This window comes from Schistocerca gregaria, chromosome X (assembly GCF_023897955.1).
Source record: "Schistocerca gregaria isolate iqSchGreg1 chromosome X, iqSchGreg1.2, whole genome shotgun sequence".
Classification (NCBI taxonomy): Eukaryota; Metazoa; Arthropoda; class Insecta; order Orthoptera; family Acrididae; genus Schistocerca; species Schistocerca gregaria.
The window spans coordinates 803,331,501-803,351,575 of NC_064931.1; the positions used below are offsets into that span (position 1 = coordinate 803,331,501).

The following is a 20,075-nucleotide window of genomic DNA, read 5'->3' on the forward strand; positions in this document are numbered from 1 at the left end:
TGCAAATTGTTCTTCAACAGTGGGAAGCAAGAATGTGCTTGAAACATCAATGTAGGCCTGTGCTGTGATAGTGCCACACTAAACAACTATGTCAGTCAACAGACAAGGTCAGCCTGTATGCTTTTGTGCTGTACGTGTCCCTTCACATTTCCACTTCACTAGCACATCAGAAACAGTGGACCTAGGGATGTTTAGAGTTGTGGAAATCTCGCATACACAAGAATGACAGAAGTGACACCCAATCACCTGACCACGTTTGAAGTTCATGAGTTCCGCAGAGCACCCCATTCTGCACTCTCACGACGTCTAATGACTACTGAGGTCACTGATATGGAGTACCTGGTAGTAGGTGGCAGCACAATGTACCTGAAACATATGTTTTTTGGGGTGTCTGGATACTTTTCATCACATAATGTATAAATATCCAAAATCAGTAACAGACTGTAGATGTGATAATCAAAACTGAGAAGAACATTTTGAAAATATATCATCACTCTCCAAAAGTTGTTGCCAACCATCAAGTACATCTCTGTGATGCTTTCAGTGAACTGGGAAAGGACCACGCCATTATTATTATTATTATTATTATTATTATTATTATTATTACTATTACTATTACTACTACTACTAGTAGTAGTAGTATGGTCACTATTAGTCATTGCTTCAAATACTTTAAAAAAAGTGTATATTACTGCTCTACTGTTATATTATATGTCTTTTGAAGACACAAATACTTACACACCAACAGGCATTGCCCAAATCAGCAATCTTCACTTTAATATCACATACTTCATGAACAGGGTCAGGTGTTCTTGCCAGATTTTTTGTATCGGGACAGGATGCAACACGCCGGAATGCTTTGTCTGTGAGAAGAAGAGTCAATGTCATCATAAGTTACAGGAAGATATTTGGAAAATGTACCGTGCTTGACTAAAATGGTGCAAAAATGAAATATACATATTAAGGCAACCCAGTTAACTTACATTCTAACTTATGTAAAGTGCATTATAAAATAATAATCCCCATACTACTACAATGATTTAAAGCTTCCAAATATTTCAAAAAAACTCATAATTCAGCACAAAAGCAGTATGTAACTTTTGGGCCAAATCATGTTTTTAAGTAGTCACGTAGTCACCACCCATCTCAGTCTGTAAAATGTTAGTTATTTAAATAATTATTTTCTGCTTTTTAGTCTTGTGTGTGTGTGTGTGTGTGTGTGTGTGTGTGTGTGTGTGTGTGTGTGTGTGTGTGTTTGAAATTTATCAATCAATTTCAAACATTTTGCCGAGATTACGATGAAAACAAAGGGTAAATTTCAGGTTTATTTCCATTTCCCTTCACTTGATTTAAGCGATATATTTCTTCCTCATATGTATAACTCATAAAAAGACCATGAAAATAAAAATTATGGAGATTTGAGCTCACATCGAGGCATCCCAGCAACTGTTTTCCTATGATTCAGTCATGATTGGAACAGGAAAAGGGAGAAATGGCAGCTGTACACAAAGTACCCTGCACTACACACCAGAAAAGCACGCAAGTTAATAATGCATTGTCATCCAGTTCCAAGCCTTGTTATACACAATCTGGACAGCAACTTTTTTAAAGAACACTCTCTTTCCTTTGAAGTAAGTATAATACAAATAACATTTATTTATAGACATTCACAGAACAAAGTAGATTTTTCCTAATTTGCCTTTCCACAAATGGGGTTTCAGTATCCTGAATTTTATACTTATAAATAAATTGCACACTAAAAGCTTACAATGATCTGCATATCTGAAAACTTGTGCAGACAGGAAATGAAATGAAAAGAAAGCTGTAAGAAGGGGAAATCTTAGGTGTGGAATAAGAATTAATAGCCAAAATAAAGACATACTGCTCAAAAGTGTACAACCTTGTATATTTTTGAAAGCAAAATCTGCTGCTGGTTAACGTTCAACACCATGATGCTCCTCCCACTGCATTATAACAAGCTTGGATACTCCTTGGCATTTTGCCAACAACTTGGTCAAGACATTGCTGTTCAAACCAATCTCATTCTTCGATGTTGTTCATAAGGTAGACACAGTTTTCTCATGCATTATCATCTTGAAAAATAAAACCACAACTGAAATAATGACTGTGGAACTGGGCAATAAATTGGATGAGCCTGCCTTACTGCAAAGTCTTTAAATTACTTGTGACTGTGACGAGAGGCATCTGGCACCCATATACAATGTGACAATGTCACAACCTGCACCTAAATATAATAAGTAGCTACATATGAGGTCAGAGGTATACTTTACATTGTATTGGTGTAGTGAACACACCCTCTCGATGTGATGTCAGACAAGGACTATGGGAAGGGGTGCTGACAGCAAGGAACTGGCACTCTTGCTGGTGGCATTATAGTAACATGTTTATATAGTGTGAGACTGGCCAACTTGTTTAATAAATGTGTTCTGCCTCATCGAAATCACAGGCAAATCAAAAGTTGTGATTTAGATGATGAAAGAAGTCTGAATAGAACATAGAAAATGATAAATCTAGAAGCCTAAATGAGTTAGGAACAAACATCATAGAACATCAGAAGCCATTGAAGGTTTGGTGAGGGTAAACCACCAGCATAACCACATAGTGCCAAGCAGTGGCAGCATTCCACACCCGATACTGGGAAAACTATCAAGTGGCAGCAGTCTGCACCAGGTAGCGGAAAAACTACCAAGTGGGCAGCAGTCCACACAACATGGTGGGAGAGCTATCAAAAGCGTCAGCAGTCTGCACAAGGTCGCGAGAAACCTAGCAAGTGGCAGTAGTACATACCAGGTAGTGGGTAATCTACTGAATGGCAGCAGTATTTGCCAGGTAGCAGGAAATCTGGCAAGCAGCCACAGCAGTGGGGATAGTGATGGGGGTGAGGGAGGTGGTGGCAATAGCAGAGGACTGTAACTCCTCCATACATTTCATGGGAAGCAGCAAGGCTCCGAAAAATAAGTACAAATTGCAAAAAGTGAACTGTCCTGTATAGCCTTCAGTTGAAACTCCTGGGCTGAGAGGCTGTGGTTGATGTATAAAATTTTCACCTAACATTATTTTGTCTCCATCTGTGGGAGACATCTTCTGAGGTGTCATCATTCTCGATGAAGAGTAATTGACTGTCATTCTGCTGGTGCAACGTCGACATCCATATTTTGTCTAACCTTAAAACTCTCTCTCTCTCTCTCTCTCTCTCTCTCTCTCTCTCTCTCTCTCTCTCTCTTAAAAAAAAAAGAGAAACCACACACATTGACCATGGCCTCTCAGCCCAGAAGTTTCAACTGAAGACAACACCGGCCATGAAAGCCTACATTGTATGTCCTGTGTAGCGTTGTGGTTTTAAGATCTGTTGGGTTCATAAAATTGAGTAATTCAGATTGTACCATGTGGCTACAAGCAGCCTGACAGTGTTCCGAGTGCTGCAGTGGGGGCTGTACACATAGCAGGACACTGAAACATCATAGGTGTGTCTTAGATTAGATTAGATTAATACTTGTTTCATAGATCATGAATACGACACTTCGTAATGATGTGGAACGTGTCAGGTTAATGAAAGATGTCTGTACAAGATATTGCATTACACAAAATATTGCACGACACTAATGTTTAAGTTAGTTTTTTTTCCTTCCCTTAATTTATATCTAAAAATTCAGCCAATGAGTAGAAGGAGTTGTCATCTAGAAATTCTTTTAATTTTTTTAAAATGTTGGTTGACTATCTGTCAGGCTTTTGATGCTGTTTGGTAGGTGACCAAAGACTTTTGTGGCAGCATAATTTACCTCTTTCTGTGGCAAAGTCAGATTTAACCCTGCATAGTGAAGATCATCCTTTCTCCTGGTGTTATAGCTATGCACACTGCTATTACTTTTGAACTGGGTTGGATTATTAACAACAAATTTCATAAGTGAATATATATACTGTGAGGTTACTGTGAGGATCCCTAGATCCTTAAATAGATGTCTGCAGGATGACCGTGGGTGGGCTCCAGCAATTATTCTGATTACACATTTTTGAGCAATGAATACTTTTCTACTCAATGATGTATCACCCCAGAATATGATGCCATACGAAAGCAGTGAATGAAAGTAGGCATAGTAAGCTAATTTACTGAGATTCTTATCACCAAAATTAATGCACATGTGGAGTATACTGAAAAATTTGATAGTTCCACTTTCTGCCACCAAGTGAAAAGTTGGTACTGTAAGCTGTCAGTATATGAACTGTTTCCTGTTTTGACTTCAGTACGCAGTTTATCGCTCAGCGACGTGTATCAATTTCTTTTGTGAAGTGGCTGTTGGTGTGCAAGGTTTAGAAGGTTGAAGTTTTCCAAATGAACCACAATGGCTATTGAGAAGAAAGCCTTTGCAGTGCTGGTAAAAGTTGTTTTATCAGAACAGCAGCATTGGTAGGGCTGCATTATAGGAGTATCACTGACAAAAACAGCTGCAAAGAGGCCCAATCTCAATAAATGGGTGAAAGAATATGATCAGGAAATTTGAAGACACAGGGAGGCAGCCCATTTCCATAGCAGTAGTTGTTGAAGTTGCTGCAGCTATAGCTGACCATGCAAAACACTCTGCAGCCAGTGCTTGAGTTGCGTGCCAGAACTCCCCCCCCCCCCCCCCCCCCCAATCAACATTTCAAAAGATTTGACAGCACATTTTACAATGGTATATGTATAAGATTCAGAATGAGCACCAAATGAAGCCCCAAGACATGCTACAATGCAGTGACTTTGCCCTTTGTTTTTTGGTATGCATGGAAATTGATTATATGGCTGGGGAATGTTCTCTGTATGGATGAGGAGTATTTTACTTTACGCAGTGGTGTGAATGCACAGAACTGTCACGTATGGGGTTCTACACTGCCACATGTGCAGGAACATCCACTGAACTCAACCTATGTGACTGTGCGGCGTGATTCCAAAGCTCCTTCATTCTTGGTCCAATTTTCTTAGAGGAGATGACACCTCACAGGCCTGTTAGGCGTACAGTAACATCTGCATGTTATAAGGACCTCCTTGTGCAACATGCGATTCCAGCCTTGCTGGAACACAACTGTGCCCACACATCCATTTTCACGCAAGATAGTGTGACACCACATCACTTGCTGGGTGACAGATTTGCTTCAAGAAACCTTTGATAATGACTGCATCATCTCTAGACAATTTTAAGATATGTGGTCTTCCAGATCCCTCAACCTAAATCTATGGCAATTCCTGGTTACGGGTACATCTGAAAGATCATATCTATCAGGAATGTATCCAGACTCTTCCTGATGAAACCGAATATGCTGCATGCAACTGTATAACATGCCATGTTAAAGATTCAGCATATTCCTGGCTTGTGAACATTCCTGATACATGTGCCAGAACCACCATTACCATGTGTTTGATCACACCTCCCTTTTTCCTGCACTTGCACCACATTCTGACTGCTTACAGTGCCATATTTTCAGTTGGTGGCAGAAATCGGTATTATTATTATTATTTTTTAGCATATTCCGTGAGCACAATAATTAATGAACATACCTATTATATTTAAGTGTCCTGTTATAAAACAGCCCGCACTGCAGCACGGGGAACATAATCGGTTTAATAATAACCATCCTGTGTTTGTAGTAACAGAGTTGCCTGATGACAAATCTTCAGGCAATGAGATAGATTATTTTAGGTCAACCTAGTAGCTGTGACATGAATGTGGATCCTGTAGATTTAATATTGCAAGCTCTAGAGAAAGTGAATAGCCAATTAGGTGAAATTAAACAGTGTATAAAGGATTAAGGAGCTGAAGTTAAGAAAAGTATCTAATCAAAGGGAAATAATTTATGTAAGGGAGAAACTGACATTGAAAACAAGATGAAGTTGTAGATAAAAAGTAACTCAAGTTCATGCATAGAACTGAATGGTGATGTATGGGGTGAGGTCAACAGTGTAGATGGCAAGTTACAAGCTGAATGTTCCAGGTTAGCAGAATGGAGAGTTGAATACTTTCAGCAGTAAAATGATTAGAACAGATGTGAGAGAGTGAAGGTAGCAGTATGTAATGTGCATAATGATGTGGTTTCCCACTTAAGTGTGATGCAAGAATATTTTATTTGTGTTAACAATGAAGTGGATGGTAATGAAGTTGAGTGGACAGTGATTCAGATAAACATGCATTCAATATTTCTGATAATGTAGTAAGTGTCCATGGGGCAGAAGTCTTTCTATTAGTGAAATCAGAACCAACAGTTGTCAAAAAAAAGAAAGTACATTACACTGTGGAACCATAGGATTAATAACAGACACATATCTATCATTAAACTGTTACACAATATCAGACAGGTAAGGTTGCTGCTGCTGTACTGATGGAAATAGGTAATTTTTATGAAGTGATTAAGAGATTGCAGGAATGAGCTGACACCAAACTGGGGGATAATCCATGGCATTGATATGTGAAGTAAATGAAAACAGGCCATGGAAGGAGTAATATAAAAAAAATTATTTGAAGGTAAACTGGCAGCTGAATCATTGGAAGTGTAGAGCCACTATTATTTTACAGTCAATTTGTGGGAAAAAGTGGTAAGGTATTGTGGCAGCTGCTGGACAAAGGCAAGCACAAGGAGCTTGCCAGCACATCTACATCTACATCTACATCTACATGACTACTCTGCAATTCACATTTAAGTGCTTGGCAGAGGGTTCATCGAACCACAATCATACTATCTCTCTACTATTCCACTCCCGAACAGCGCGCGGGAAAAACGAACACCTAAACCTTTCTGTTCGAGCTCTGATTTCTCTTATTTTATTTTGATGATCATTCCTACCTATGTAGGTTGGGCTCAACAAAATATTTTCGCATTCGGAAGAGAAAGTTGGTGACTGAAATTTCGTAAAAAGGTCTCGCCGCGACGAAAAACGTCTATGCTGTAATGACTTCCATCCCAACTCGTGTATCATATCTGCCACACTCTCTCCCCTATAACGCGATAATACAAAACGAGCTGCCCTTCTTTGCACCCTCTCGATGTCCTCCGTCAATCCCACCTGGTAAGGATCCCACACCGCGCAGCAATATTCTAACAGAGGACGAACGAGTGTAGTGTAAGCTGTCTCTTTAGTGGACTTGTTGCATCTTCTAAGTGTCCTGCCAATGAAACGCAACCTTTGGCTCGCCTTCCCGACAATATTATCTATGTGGTCCTTCCAACTGAAGTTGTTTGTAATTTTAACACCCAGGTACTTAGTTGAATTGACAGCCTTGAGAATTGTACTATTTATCGAGTAATCGAATTCCAACGGATTTCTTTTGGAACTCATGTGGATCATCTCACACTTTTCGTTATTTAGCGTCAACTGCCACCTGACACACCATACAGCAATCTTTTCTAAATCGCTTTGCAGCTGATACTGGTCTTCGGATGACCTTACTAGACGGTAAATTACAGCATCATCTGCGAACAACCTAAGAGAACTGCTCAGATTGTCACCCAGGTCATTTATATAGATCAGGAACAGTAGAGGTCCCAGGACGCTTCCCTGGGGAACACCTGATATCACTTCAGTTTTACTCGATGATTTGCCGTCTATTACTACGAACTGCGACCTTCCTGACAGGAAATCACGAATCCAGTCGCACAACTGAGACGATACCCCATAGCTCCGCAGCTTGATTAGAAGTCGCTTGTGAGGAACGGTGTCAAAAGCTTTCCGGAAATCTAGAAATACGGAATCAACTTGAGATCCCCTGTCGATAGCGGCACAGCGGTAAAGCACAGTTCTTTGAAGGTATGGCCCTTGCAGTACAGGCAAGGGAATTTTTCCACTAATGGGTTCAGTAGTGCTGTTGAAAACGTGACTAGAAGTGTCACATTGGTGTAATGGGTGTGCTGCTGGCCTGTATTATTGGGTGTGCTGCTAGTCTGTATCAATAGTTGCCACTTTGGTATCAGATTCATTTGCTACCCACAAGTTTCACTAGGATGTGGTGGCTACACTATGTGACGGTACAATGCGGAGCCACCAGCAGCAGTCACGAGTCTGGGCCTCTGTCGTGATAACTGCCTCCTGCACTGCATACAACTTCCACACTCAATGCCACGGCTCAATAGAGTTGTCCCAGGCCCACTATTAGTGAGCAGTGGATGCTTGTGGCACAACTCATGTAACTAGGTCGCCTGCTGCATACTGAGCACTGTAGTCAACAAACTGGCATGTGTGTGTTACAACCAGCCACCTGGCTGTCATCTTGCTGGGCATATGGCCACACTACATGGGGTGGGGTCATGTGGTTGTTACTCCATGCTGGCATAGATGTTTGAATGAATAAATAGTTATTTTTATAATAGAGTTTCACTGGGCCACCACCTGCCTCAACTCTCCACTGCCAGCCATCTTCCACAATAGCCACTCCACCACCTCCGGGGTCAGTTATGCATGGAATCACTAAGTTATGGCACCTTAAGTAGGCAGTACATGCTTCATTATCTATGCAGCACAATGTCTAGAACACAGCCTGCAGTGTGGTCACAGTGGGGAAGTGAGAAAGCTTTGAGTTATTTTGGCATGTGTGACAGACACTGGATTCAGGCAGGAATGTCTCCATGACTATAAGGTTACTTTAATCAGCCAGAGAAACCAGCTGATCTGTCCGAGATTCGTGGCAACTGGAGGGAGCAGAACTTGGAGACTGTTAGATGTTCACAGTGCAGTGTGCTTGGGCATACTGCACCGGTGTAGAACCAGTGTCGTTAAGTACGTTAGGTGCCATCGTTATGAGTACGCTGTGAGGTAATGCAGAAATGGTTAATGAGAAGGTGCAATTTGTTGGTAATTTTCAGTGAGTGAGGGTTGAGGATGTGTATTATATATAAATGAATGATAAAGATTTTGCAATGACAGACTAGAGGCATGTGGGGTATTTTGGATCCAGAGACAGTACGTTTATTGATGGAAAAGATGGCGTAGCTGTCAGCAGAAAATGCATAGTTTTGAGGACAAATAGCAGTTAAAGATGAGTACATATCTTTGTTCCAGCCACCAGAGAATGAGGTGGATTCAGAGGCCACCAGTCTAAGAACTCTCTTTTCTGGGATGTGATCTGAGGCTGCGATATCATTCGTGGAGGAGCTGACAACATCAGTGGGTATAGCTAGTTGAACTGATGGTCAGTTGTTACAGGTGATGAAATTGCATTTAGTGGGACAGACAAAACTTGTATAAGCTATACAGAGGTGGTGAGGAATGCAGAGACATTCACACGCAGCTGAAGCAGGGGCTTCTGCAAAAGTACAAGAAGCAGACCAGTGCAAGGTTCTTTCAGAAACAATTGAGTATCATTACTAAGAGGCACAGGAGAGCCTTAGAGGATTTTGATGATAGGGTACAGAAGATAAATGTGCAGACATATACACTGGGGGAAAATAATGATATGAATGAATTTTTGCTGTTGGAAGCTCAGCAAAGGGTGCTCGATGCTTCCCTGAGAGACTTATCACCTGATATGTCTGGAAGGGTACTCACACATGCTCCAAAGCATCTATAGCTACTGTCAGGTAAGCAATGGAATGTGAGGAGATGGATGAGTCAATGGGCATAGGCGATAGGCGTGGAGTGTTCTCCACAAATTTAAGATGTCACAGATGTGAATGGAGAGGGCGCACGTAGAGGCAGTGCCTCCAGCCTTGGTGGGGTATAAGTGATAGGTTTCAGCAAAGGAATTTTATTAGCAGTAATAGGGGTAGACTTCTTGTATCAAGATCATGCCAAAATTGACCTCTGGTGATGTGTAGTGGAGGTTAGTGGGAAAACATTCGAGCTAGGGGAAACTTTTGCCAGTGTGGAGCTAGTGGGAGATGCATCTTTCATATTGGGCAACCAGATTAAACTGCATACAAATCATTAAGGCTTGATTCCCATGAAAATGTGTCAGGTGGCACTGTGAAGTCCCTCAGAGAGTGAGGAGTTGGACTTACCTGTCAATATGTTATGTGTAATACAGCCACTGAAATGAATGTTAAATTCAGCAAGGCATTTTGTTAAAAGGAGTACTGTATGTGTAAGGGAGAGAGATGTCAGGAAGGTGGTACACGATAATCTGGATAATTTTAGTGCTGAAGAGGTTAAGTTGACAATGGGGATCTTAGTAGCAAATTTGGACATTTTGGAGAAGTATGACTGATGCACAGTGTGTGAACCGTGGGAAGCCACAGGCCGCTGGCAAGACTGCATTATGTAATAAGGTGAAGCGTCCTAAGGGATTAGAAAAAGAGTACAAATGGAGGAGTTATTGTTGGAGTTTGAAAACTTGATTTTTTGTCAGGGTCTGTTGCCAACAACACACATTACACAGCACAGCATTCCGACAGGAACTGAAACATCAGTGTACCGGAAGCCTTATCGGATGCCTCGATATATACAACAGCACCAGTGTGGGGGATCTGGTGTGGTGGTTGTTCCAAAGAAGTCTACAGATGGTTCTCAGAAGTACAGGTACTATTGTGACTACCATCATCTTAATGATAAGACACTGACAGATACACACCCCATATCCATGTCATGAAGATGATCATCAACTTGCAGCACTGCCAGTATTTCTCTACCACAGATTTGAGGAGTTAGTATCATAATTTTGAAGTGGTTTCAGAGAATTGACTGAAGACAGCATTCATGGTAGCATGGGGGTTATTATCAGTATCAAATGTTGCCCTGTGGATTGAAGAACAGTCCTGCAATGTTTCAGTGATTGTTGGATGGACTATTAAGGGAGTATAAGACTAATTAATCTCTAATCTACCTGGATGATATAACTTCGTTCTCGAAAGAGGAGGAAAAACATAGGCAGCAACTGAGGGAATATTTACAAGATTGTGGGCTGCACATCTGACATTAAGCATGGAAAAGTGTCATTTTGCTTTGGAGGAAGTAGGTTACTCATTTTTGGGACTCTTGAACTAGTACAGGAAATCTGTAAGGGGTTCACTGATACAGCATGACCACTCACATAGCTGATGAAGAAAGAAACAAAATTTATTTAGATGGAGGACTACCAGGACGTGTTTAATGGGTTGACGAAAGCTTTAATGTCAAGTCCAGTTTTAATTTTTCCATATTTTTAGAAGGAGTTTATATTACCATGTGATGGATCTAACTAGGCTTTGGGGTGTGTCCCGAGTCAAGAGGTCAACAGTGAGGAGTATTGTGTGGCTTATGCATCGAGCCAAGTGACTAGAGCAGTGAAAAGCTATTCTGTTATGGAAACAGAGTTTCTTAGCCTCATGTATGGGATCACATGGTTTCAGTGTTACTTGTGTGGGAAGAAATTTAAAGTAGTGACTGAACATCCTGCTCTGAAATGGTTATTAGGGTTAAAGGACTCATCCAGCAGATTAATATGGTGGGCATTACAACTCAGTGAGTTTGATTATCAAGTAGTCCGTAAGTCAAGGAACAAACAACAAAATGCAGACACTATGAAAGGAGCGAAGGGAGATTATGATTTAATGTCCCGCTGACACTGAGGCCACTACAGAGACAGCACAAGCTCAGAAAATTTCAAGGATGAGGAAGGAAACTGACCATGCTCTTTAAAAGGAACCATGCCAGCATTGACCACCCCAGCATTTTGCTGGTTCATCTAAATCTGGATGGCCAGCTACTGATTTGAACCATCATCATCCTGAGTGAGAGTCCAATGCGCTAATCATAGCACCACCTCACTCAGTTCAAATGCTGTAAGCAGGATGGTAGTGTAGTGAGAGACTGTGTTGGGAAGTAATTCTTCCGAGTCATGTATGTGAAAACTCTTGAAGCTTTTTTAAGTAATACAAATGTTATTAACATTCTACATCTTTATTCTTCATGTCTACATATTTGCAACCCTCTGCCACTAGAGGTCTTCATGGAAAAGGAATCACTTAGAAAGCAGTAGAGAAAAAGAAAGTGATGTCAGTCAACTTAGCTCTGGCATTTTTTATCATTTTTCATTCCAAAAAATTTGGGCTGTAGATTAAGGAACCATGAAGTCTTCAAAAAGGATCCTTTCTCCTACCCCAGAGTGTATCATATTGTGTGTGATAAAAGCCACTTGTGTAAGAGCAGATACACTATCCAGACAGGCAGAAATTTTGGTAAGAGATTTAAAGAACAAAGACCTGGACTATACCAGGCCATCAATAACTTAACTGTCTTACGCACTGCAGAGAAAGGTAAGATAATTGATGCTCTGGAAGAAATCGAAATCTTAAGAAGTCATTATTCCCATCCTCTCAATAAAATTAATGAATGAACAGACCTGTATCACAAAAAATTTTAATTAATTATGACATTATCTAGGCAGATTAGCATGTCCATATAACACAACATTTCCCCTTGTTTTTTTAAACGTACATGTCCTCTTCCTTCTTTATGTTGTGATGGTTCCAACACCTTTCTGCTGTTACTCCTGTGCTTGGGTTGTGTGCAGCTTCAGTACTCATGACTAGTATGTGCTATTACACAGTTTTCCTGTTTGTGTTCCTGGACGCACAGCACAGGGAAACAGTTGTTATGGAATTTTTGTAATTTCACACAATCTGTGATTCCATTATTTCGGTAAATTTTGGTATCCAGTCATTATGTCTTTTTTAAGTCCCTTTTACTCTTCTGCCACGAAACCATTGGCTCAACAACAACATTGGGATGAGGGTGACCTCAGATGATTAAGTGATTTTATTTGTAAGTAACATCATGGTCTCTCTTCATCATGGTTTCTCTTTTAATTTAGAAATTTTGGCCACATTGTTCCTTATCTGATATTTCAACCCTGAGGATCCCCTCCCATTCATGTGTAACAGAATATTTTTATTATTAAAGTTTACACTAGACGATGAAACAAAGTGTTCCGAAACTGGTCATGAACACAATATAAGATTGTGCATTAAGTAACTGTCCTGCAGTTTCTTTCAAAACAAACATTCTACAACGATGGTATCATCAAACTGGTCTCTCGCTGGGAGAAATTTGTTCATCACCAGGGTGACTATATTGTTGTTGTGGTCTTCAGTCCAGAGACTGGTTTGATGCAGCTCTTCATGCTACTCTATCCTGTGCAAGCTGCTTCATCTCCCAGTACCCACTGCAACCCACATCCTTCTGAATCTGTTTAGTGTATTCATCTCTTGGTCTCCCACTAAGTATTTTACCCTCCGCACTGCCCTCCAATACTAAATTGGTGATCCCTTGATGCCTCAGAATATGTCCTACCAACTGATCCCTTCTTCTAGTCAAATTGTGCCACAAACTCCTCTTCTCCCCAATTCTAGTCAATACCTCTTCATTAGTTATGTGATCTACCCATCTAATCTTCAGCATCCTTCTGTAGCACCCCATTTTGAAAGCTTCTATTCTCTTTTTCTCTAAACTATTTATTGTCCACGTTTCACTTCCCTACATGGCTACACTCCACGCAAATACCTTCAGAAGAGACTTCCTGATGCCTGAATCTGTACTCGACGTTAACAAATTTCTTTTCTCCAGAAATGCCTTCCTTGCCATTGCCAGTCTACATTTTATATCCTCACTACTTCGACCATCATCAGTTATTTTGCTCCCCAAATAGCAAAACTCATTTACTACTTTAAGCGTCTTATTTCCTCAGCACCATTCAATTTAATTTGACTACATTCCATTATCCTCGTTTTGCTGTTGTTGATGTTCATCTTATATTCTCGTTTCAAGACACTGCCCATTCTGTTCAGCTGCTCTTCTAGGTCCTTTGCTCTCTCTGACAGAATTATAATGTCATCAGTAAAACTCAACTCTTCACACAGTATCATATCTCCCATTTCATCTTCATCTACATCCTCTTCCATTTCCATAATATTGTCCTCAAGAGCATCTCCCTTGTATAGACCCTCTATACACTCCTTCCACCTTTCTGCTTTCCCTTCTTTGCCTAGAACTGGGTTTCCATCCGAGTTCTTGACATTCATACAAGTGCTTCTCTTTTCTCCAAAAAAGTCTCTCTAATTTTCCTGTAGGCAGTATCTATCTTACCCCTAGTGATATACGTCTCTACATCCTTACATTTGTTCTCTAGCCATTTTGCACTTCCTGTCCATCTCATTTTTGAGACATTTGTATTGTCTTTTGCCTGCTTCATTTACTGCATTTTTGTATTTTCTCCTTTCATCAATTAAATGCAGTATCTCTTCTGTTACCCAAGGATTTATATTAGCCCTCGTCGTTTTACCTACTTGATCCTCTGCTGCCTTCTCTATTTCATCTCTCAAAGCTACCCATTCTTCTTCTACTGTATTTCTTTCCTCCATTCTTGTCAATTGTTCCCTAATGCTCTCCCTGAAACTCTCTACCACATCTGGTTCTGTAAGTTTATCCAGGTCCCATCTCCTTAAATTCCCACCTTTTTCCAGTTTCTTTAGTTTTAATCTACAGTTCATAACCAATAGATTGCGGTCAGAGTCCACATCTGCCCCTGTAAATGTCTTACAATTTAAAACCTGGTTCCTAAATCACTGTCTTATCATTATATAATCTATCTAAACCTGCCAGTATCTCCAGGCTTCTTCCATGTATACAACCTTCTTTTATGATTCTTGAACCAAGTGGTGACTATATTGAGAAATAAATATGTACACATGAATAATAAAGATGTAGAATATTAATAATGTTTGTTTTATTTAAAAGCTTCAGGAGTTTTCACATTAAAATTTCAGAGGCACCACTTTTCAGCATTCCCTCATACTAGGTCACACACTTGCTGAATGGAAAGCAGTACAGAACACTGACAGTGATTGCCAGCTGTACAGGACGCAACTGTAACCTAGTTACCTTACACAACAGACCGGCACACACGCTGAACTACAGTTGTGGGTGGTGGTGCTGGCTAAGTTGGAGGAGGATATACTAAGAGAGGCACATTATCACATATTGCCTGGTCATAGAGGGTGAAGAGCAACAAACTGAAGGTTGGTTGGAAGATATGGTGGAACAGAAGAAAGGGAGATATATATCAGTATGTGAGAAATTATGTGTAGTGCACACAGCATGCAGACTTGTGCCGTAAGCAAATACCATTACAGAGGCTGACAGAAGTGTCAAAGTTGTTTGTAATGATTGGCTTGGATGGGTTAGGACCATTTAATTGCACTTGGACAGAGAATCGTTTTGTGTTGACAATGACAGATCACTTTTCATGGTATGTAGAGATCATCACTATGTCTAACCGGCATACAGCTACAGTCAGAGAGCAACAGATGGATGCCTAATTTTGGGGTGCCAGAGATGTCAATTGCAAACCAAGGGACAAATAATGTCCCAAACTTAATGAAGTAATTATGTTGCATGTTATCTACATAGAATCTGAGAACTAGTCTGCTTCAACCTCAGACAAATTGTAGAATGGAACGAGTGCAACATACAATTGTAGGGATGTTGAATTAATAGTTAAACTTGTATTATGATGACTGGGACACAAATCTAATATTTGTTGTGGCTGTGTTCAATTCGAAGGTCCACATTAATATGAATACAAAGTAGTATATAGCAGGAAAATGCTGTCACCACTTGATATGATTAATGCAAGAAGGAGCAAGGACAGAGAGTCAGTCTGTACTTTTGCTATAACAGTAAGAGAAGTATGGAAACAGGTGCAGGAAGCAAACATGAGGGCACTGCAAAGGCAAGAGGCAGAGGTGAAATGCACAGGGTGCTTACCACATTACAGGGTAGGGCAGTGGATAATGTTATCCACCTCTTACATGTCAAAGGGTAAGATTAAGAAATTCGTTGTGAGGTACAAGGGACCTCTTACCAAGTGCTCAAGACTACATCACCATTCAATGTTAAGCTGCAGTTGCCCACAAGGTTGATAACAGTGGTCGTTCAATGCCTGTGACCATTCTGAGGCCCTCTAGAGTCGGTCCCAGGAGTACTATAGTCCGTTTAAAATTACTTGATAGTTGACATCTGTCACCCGGCACTACAGTATTGCCACATTCGGTACTAAATCGTGGTTTGAGCAAAAGAATCCAGCATTCTTTGGCTAGTGGTATGTACAAAATGAGCATATTTCATTACCATCACTGTGTGTGTGTGTGTGTGTGTGTGTGTGTGTGTGTGTGTGTGTGTGTGTGTGTGTGTGTGAGAGAGAGAGAGAGAGAGAGAGAGAGAGAGAGAGAGAGAGAGAGAGAGAGAGAAAAGGGCCGGATCCAAAATTCATGATCCAAACACAACATGAAAAAAAGCCAGACACAGAATTGGAAGTTAACTGACCATTTGCTGTGGACGTTTGGCAACATTGAACAGTCCTGGCATGACTCTGATTGGAGGAAGACACCTCCTTCACATGAAGTGTCAACTATCAAGTTATTTTAATCAACTATAGGTCCAAAGCCAGAGGAGGACACAAAGAGGAAGAAGCACAGGAGTGAACATGAGAATATGGACTGACTAATGCAAAAGGTCTCCACACCGAGGTCAAGGAAGTGACAGGTATTTTGCTGTGTTTATTGGTAATTGTTTAGGGTATTATGTGCTGGATGTTGGGTTGTAACACATTGGAGGGGGGTAAGGAATGAACTTGGTGTTAGAATAAGGGTTCTTTTAATTCTCTTTGTATAAGAGTAATAGCTGGTGGCAGCAGGCCTTTTGAGGAGGGGGATGGTAGTTCCTGCCGCCAGGTTGCTGTACATAGAGGGCAAGGATAGGAGGGATGCTAATCGTCGGGCTAGCCTGGAGCAGAGTGAGGATGCTGCAGAATCAGCACCTGGAGGGAGTAGTTCTTCACACCAAAGAAGAGGATGTAGTGAAAACCAGCCATCAATGTACAATAAATTTAGTTTTTAATGTGTGAGAGTTAAGGAATGATGTGAGGAGGCCAGAGGGGGTGTTTTCTGGGCTTCAACAGAGAGCCTAGAGCAGGATTGTGCTTAGGAAAGTTTTGGGGGAATGTAAGAAGTTGAGTAAGTCTTATGAATGACTACAGGAACAGAGGCAGCAAGCAGTGGAGGTGGTGCACTGTTCGTTTTGTCAACAAAAGAGGGGTTGGATAGATGCTGGAGGGAGAATTTTCAAGCTGGTGTTCAAAACAGTATATGCCACTTACATGAAAGTGTTAAACAAGACTGTGGAGGTGGCAAAGAAGTTATCAGACAGTACGAAGTCGGTGGTGTAGTGGCATACCACACAGACAACAGGGTTGGGGAGTGAATTGTTGAACGATATACATATGCTATGGGAGCTGAAAAGTGAGGTGATGAAATATGCACAAGCATCAGAGGATACTGTGAATCAAGATCTGAGAATTACGCAAGCATGGGTGGAAGAGTTGGCTGCAAGATTCACCATGACAAGGCTGTTACAATCAATAGCACACAAAGTATGGGATACTTGGGTGGCGATGGTGAGCTTACAGGAAGCTATTCATCATGTACTGCATGAGTCCTATCCTGTTATGACCAGAGCAATACTTACAGGCATGTGAGGGGAACTACACCCAGAGTTGAGACTGATTACATAGCCCAGTAGGCAGAGTTCACAGTTCTACTGGTACAGCATTGGTAAACGTAAAAACTGACCAGGCACGTTTATATGAACTGGTTCGGTTCCTGGTAGCAAGTAAACAGGCACAATTTAAATGTTATACCATTCATTCTTATCTGTTGAGGTGAAAATTTGTACGAGTAAGGACAGATGGTGTGTCGTTGATCTCGGAAGAAGGAGACAGACATTTAGTAATGATAGAGAGTAACTCAGCATGATCGAAGGGAGAAGTTTACAGTGTGCCTGATCTTGGAGATTCAAACTAGTGAAAATGCACGTGTGATGCAGCTATTCCTGGGCAGAAAGTATGGGTGGGATCATCCTAGGGACATTGAGGAACCTAAACTGTATTTCCAGCAAGCAGGGTTATACTGGATTTATTCCGTGTATGACAAGATGGTAGTGTTGATGAGCTGCTTCGAGCAGGGAAGGCTCAATGAGATAAGATGAGTGGATGTGAGAAGTGGTGGGTTGTCGATCAACGGGACAGGACGTGACATAACAGGGCCAACATTCCATCTACCAGCTAGAATTGCAGACAATATCATGTTGACCCTAAGACAGTCAAAGTTGTACTGCCCAAATGAACCAATAGAAGTACTTTCAATGCAGAATCTAACCTTCTCGAATAACATAATGAAACCAAACCTAATCCATTCCCTGAACCAACTAATAAGCCACGCAAGAGGGACAGATTTTGGCAGACCACTTGATGCAGCACGTATAGCAGTACTCTGCTGTGCACAACCTTCATCTATTTTAGGTGGCGAGCTGCCCATTAACTTGTTCCCCCAGCACTGGAAATGCCAGTAGACTGGATCCCTAGAGCAAGAAAATGAGTGTGGAATACTGTAGGGTGAATGTGTCTGAGAAATTTATTCTTTAGAGTTTAAGGTGGGATGTAACAGAAAATGTAAACATTTATTTAAAAAGTCATTACAGCCATATTTATTAATGCACGAATCTAAAATTTTGCATGTGTAAAGCAAAAGAGCTGTGTTTTAAAGGAAAATATAATAAAATATGCAGGATCAATATTTTGCCAGAAAGTTGAATTTTTAATTTTTTTATTGTCTTTTTATAAAAAGCCCTAACTCAAATTCTAATCATGCAATTAATCTGAAAATTTTACTGTAGTGTCCTGACAAGGTTATATGACCACTGAACAACAGTTATTAATTTGTGGTAAAAATTGTAGCATTAACATAAGTTTAAATTTTGCATATGCAAAATTAACTTATTTTCTACATAAAATCATCTAAAAATGAGAATGTAATTGCAGGAGCTCATAATTTTCAGTTCCAGGGAGACAGGAACATGTTGCGAACAGTTCCTGAAAATTTCTTAGCTTTAGCACATATAATTTTTGAGAAAAGGCTTCTAATAAAGTAAAAAATGTAAAACAGAGAAAATGAGGTTCAAAGATTTTCTTCTCATACTTCTACATGTAATAAGCTTACCTCAATTTTAAAATCCTCCATACTGATACTCCTCACCCTCCAGGTTTCTCTTCTCTCCTCTGTGAATCTGCCTAGCCTGTATTTGCAGCTAAGACACTGATCTGTTAGCTTTCTTAACCCTGCTCTCATCAATGGTGTAAAATACTTTTGTTGTAAACACACCAGCATCCATACGAACTCTCTTCAGCAGTACAATTCAGCATTCTGGAGCTTTTCATTAAGACACTTCCTCAATAAATAAGGGTTTGAAAGAAACCAGAATGTGGGCTTAATTACATTCATAACAAGTGGGTGTTTATGTGAATATGTCTCATTTCTGTTGATGAACTTACACCAATCGTCTTTCGGACTCAGGTTGTGCTTTGATGTTTGGTCAGTGGATAGTTTGCGAAAAGAAGTCGTCCAGACAGCATGCCTCATTGCCTCTAAGTTTTATATGTTTCTCCTTATAGCTCTCCCATAAAATAACTGAAGAGAATAAATTTCTTTCAGAGTAAGTCTGCCTTTTCCTCCTAGTGGTTTTCCACCCTCAAGCACTTCATCTTTCTTCTCTTTCAGCAAGCGACGAAGCCTAGCACCAAGGCTCTTTTGGATGTGGCCAACACATTCCAACTTTTCTATTGTTGTACTGTACATATTTTTATCTGTTATAGCTTTGAATGAAGAGGGGTCCACATCACCAAGGTACCATACTGGTCCTCAGACCTGGAGAACATCCAGAACATCCTCACAACTGCAGCAGCCTCCATGCCCCCACTTGAGCCACTATAAGTTTTAGAGGATGCTACTGCATGCTTTTCTTGCCACAGTTTCTCACTGTCTTCATTGTTGGACATTTTCCTTGTTGCACACTGGTGGCAGTATTTAGACATAATTTCTACTTCTAGAACTTACCTGAGTCAATACCAATAACAGATGCAACTCCATACACAGATGTGTGACCCCTTTTCATCCAGGTCTACACACACACACACACACACACACACACACACACACACACACACACACACAGGTTAGTAACATTTGTAGAAGATTCACTGTCATGAATATCTACCCCAGGATCTATTTCT

At 40.6% G+C, this 20,075-nt stretch overlaps 1 protein-coding gene across 6 annotated transcripts in view; it reads right to left on the reverse strand.

Annotated features, from left to right (window-relative positions):
* Nucleotides 1-20,075, reverse strand: part of LOC126297438 (SRSF protein kinase 3-like) — a 367,448-nt gene that overhangs the window by 55,830 nt on the left and 291,543 nt on the right. For all 6 annotated transcript variants that reach the window (XM_049988286.1, XM_049988284.1, XM_049988287.1 and 3 more), the window contains one exon: nucleotides 739-863. In XM_049988286.1, coding sequence (XP_049844243.1) covers nucleotides 739-863 — 125 coding nt within the window. The remainder of the gene's footprint in view (nucleotides 1-738; nucleotides 864-20,075) is intronic.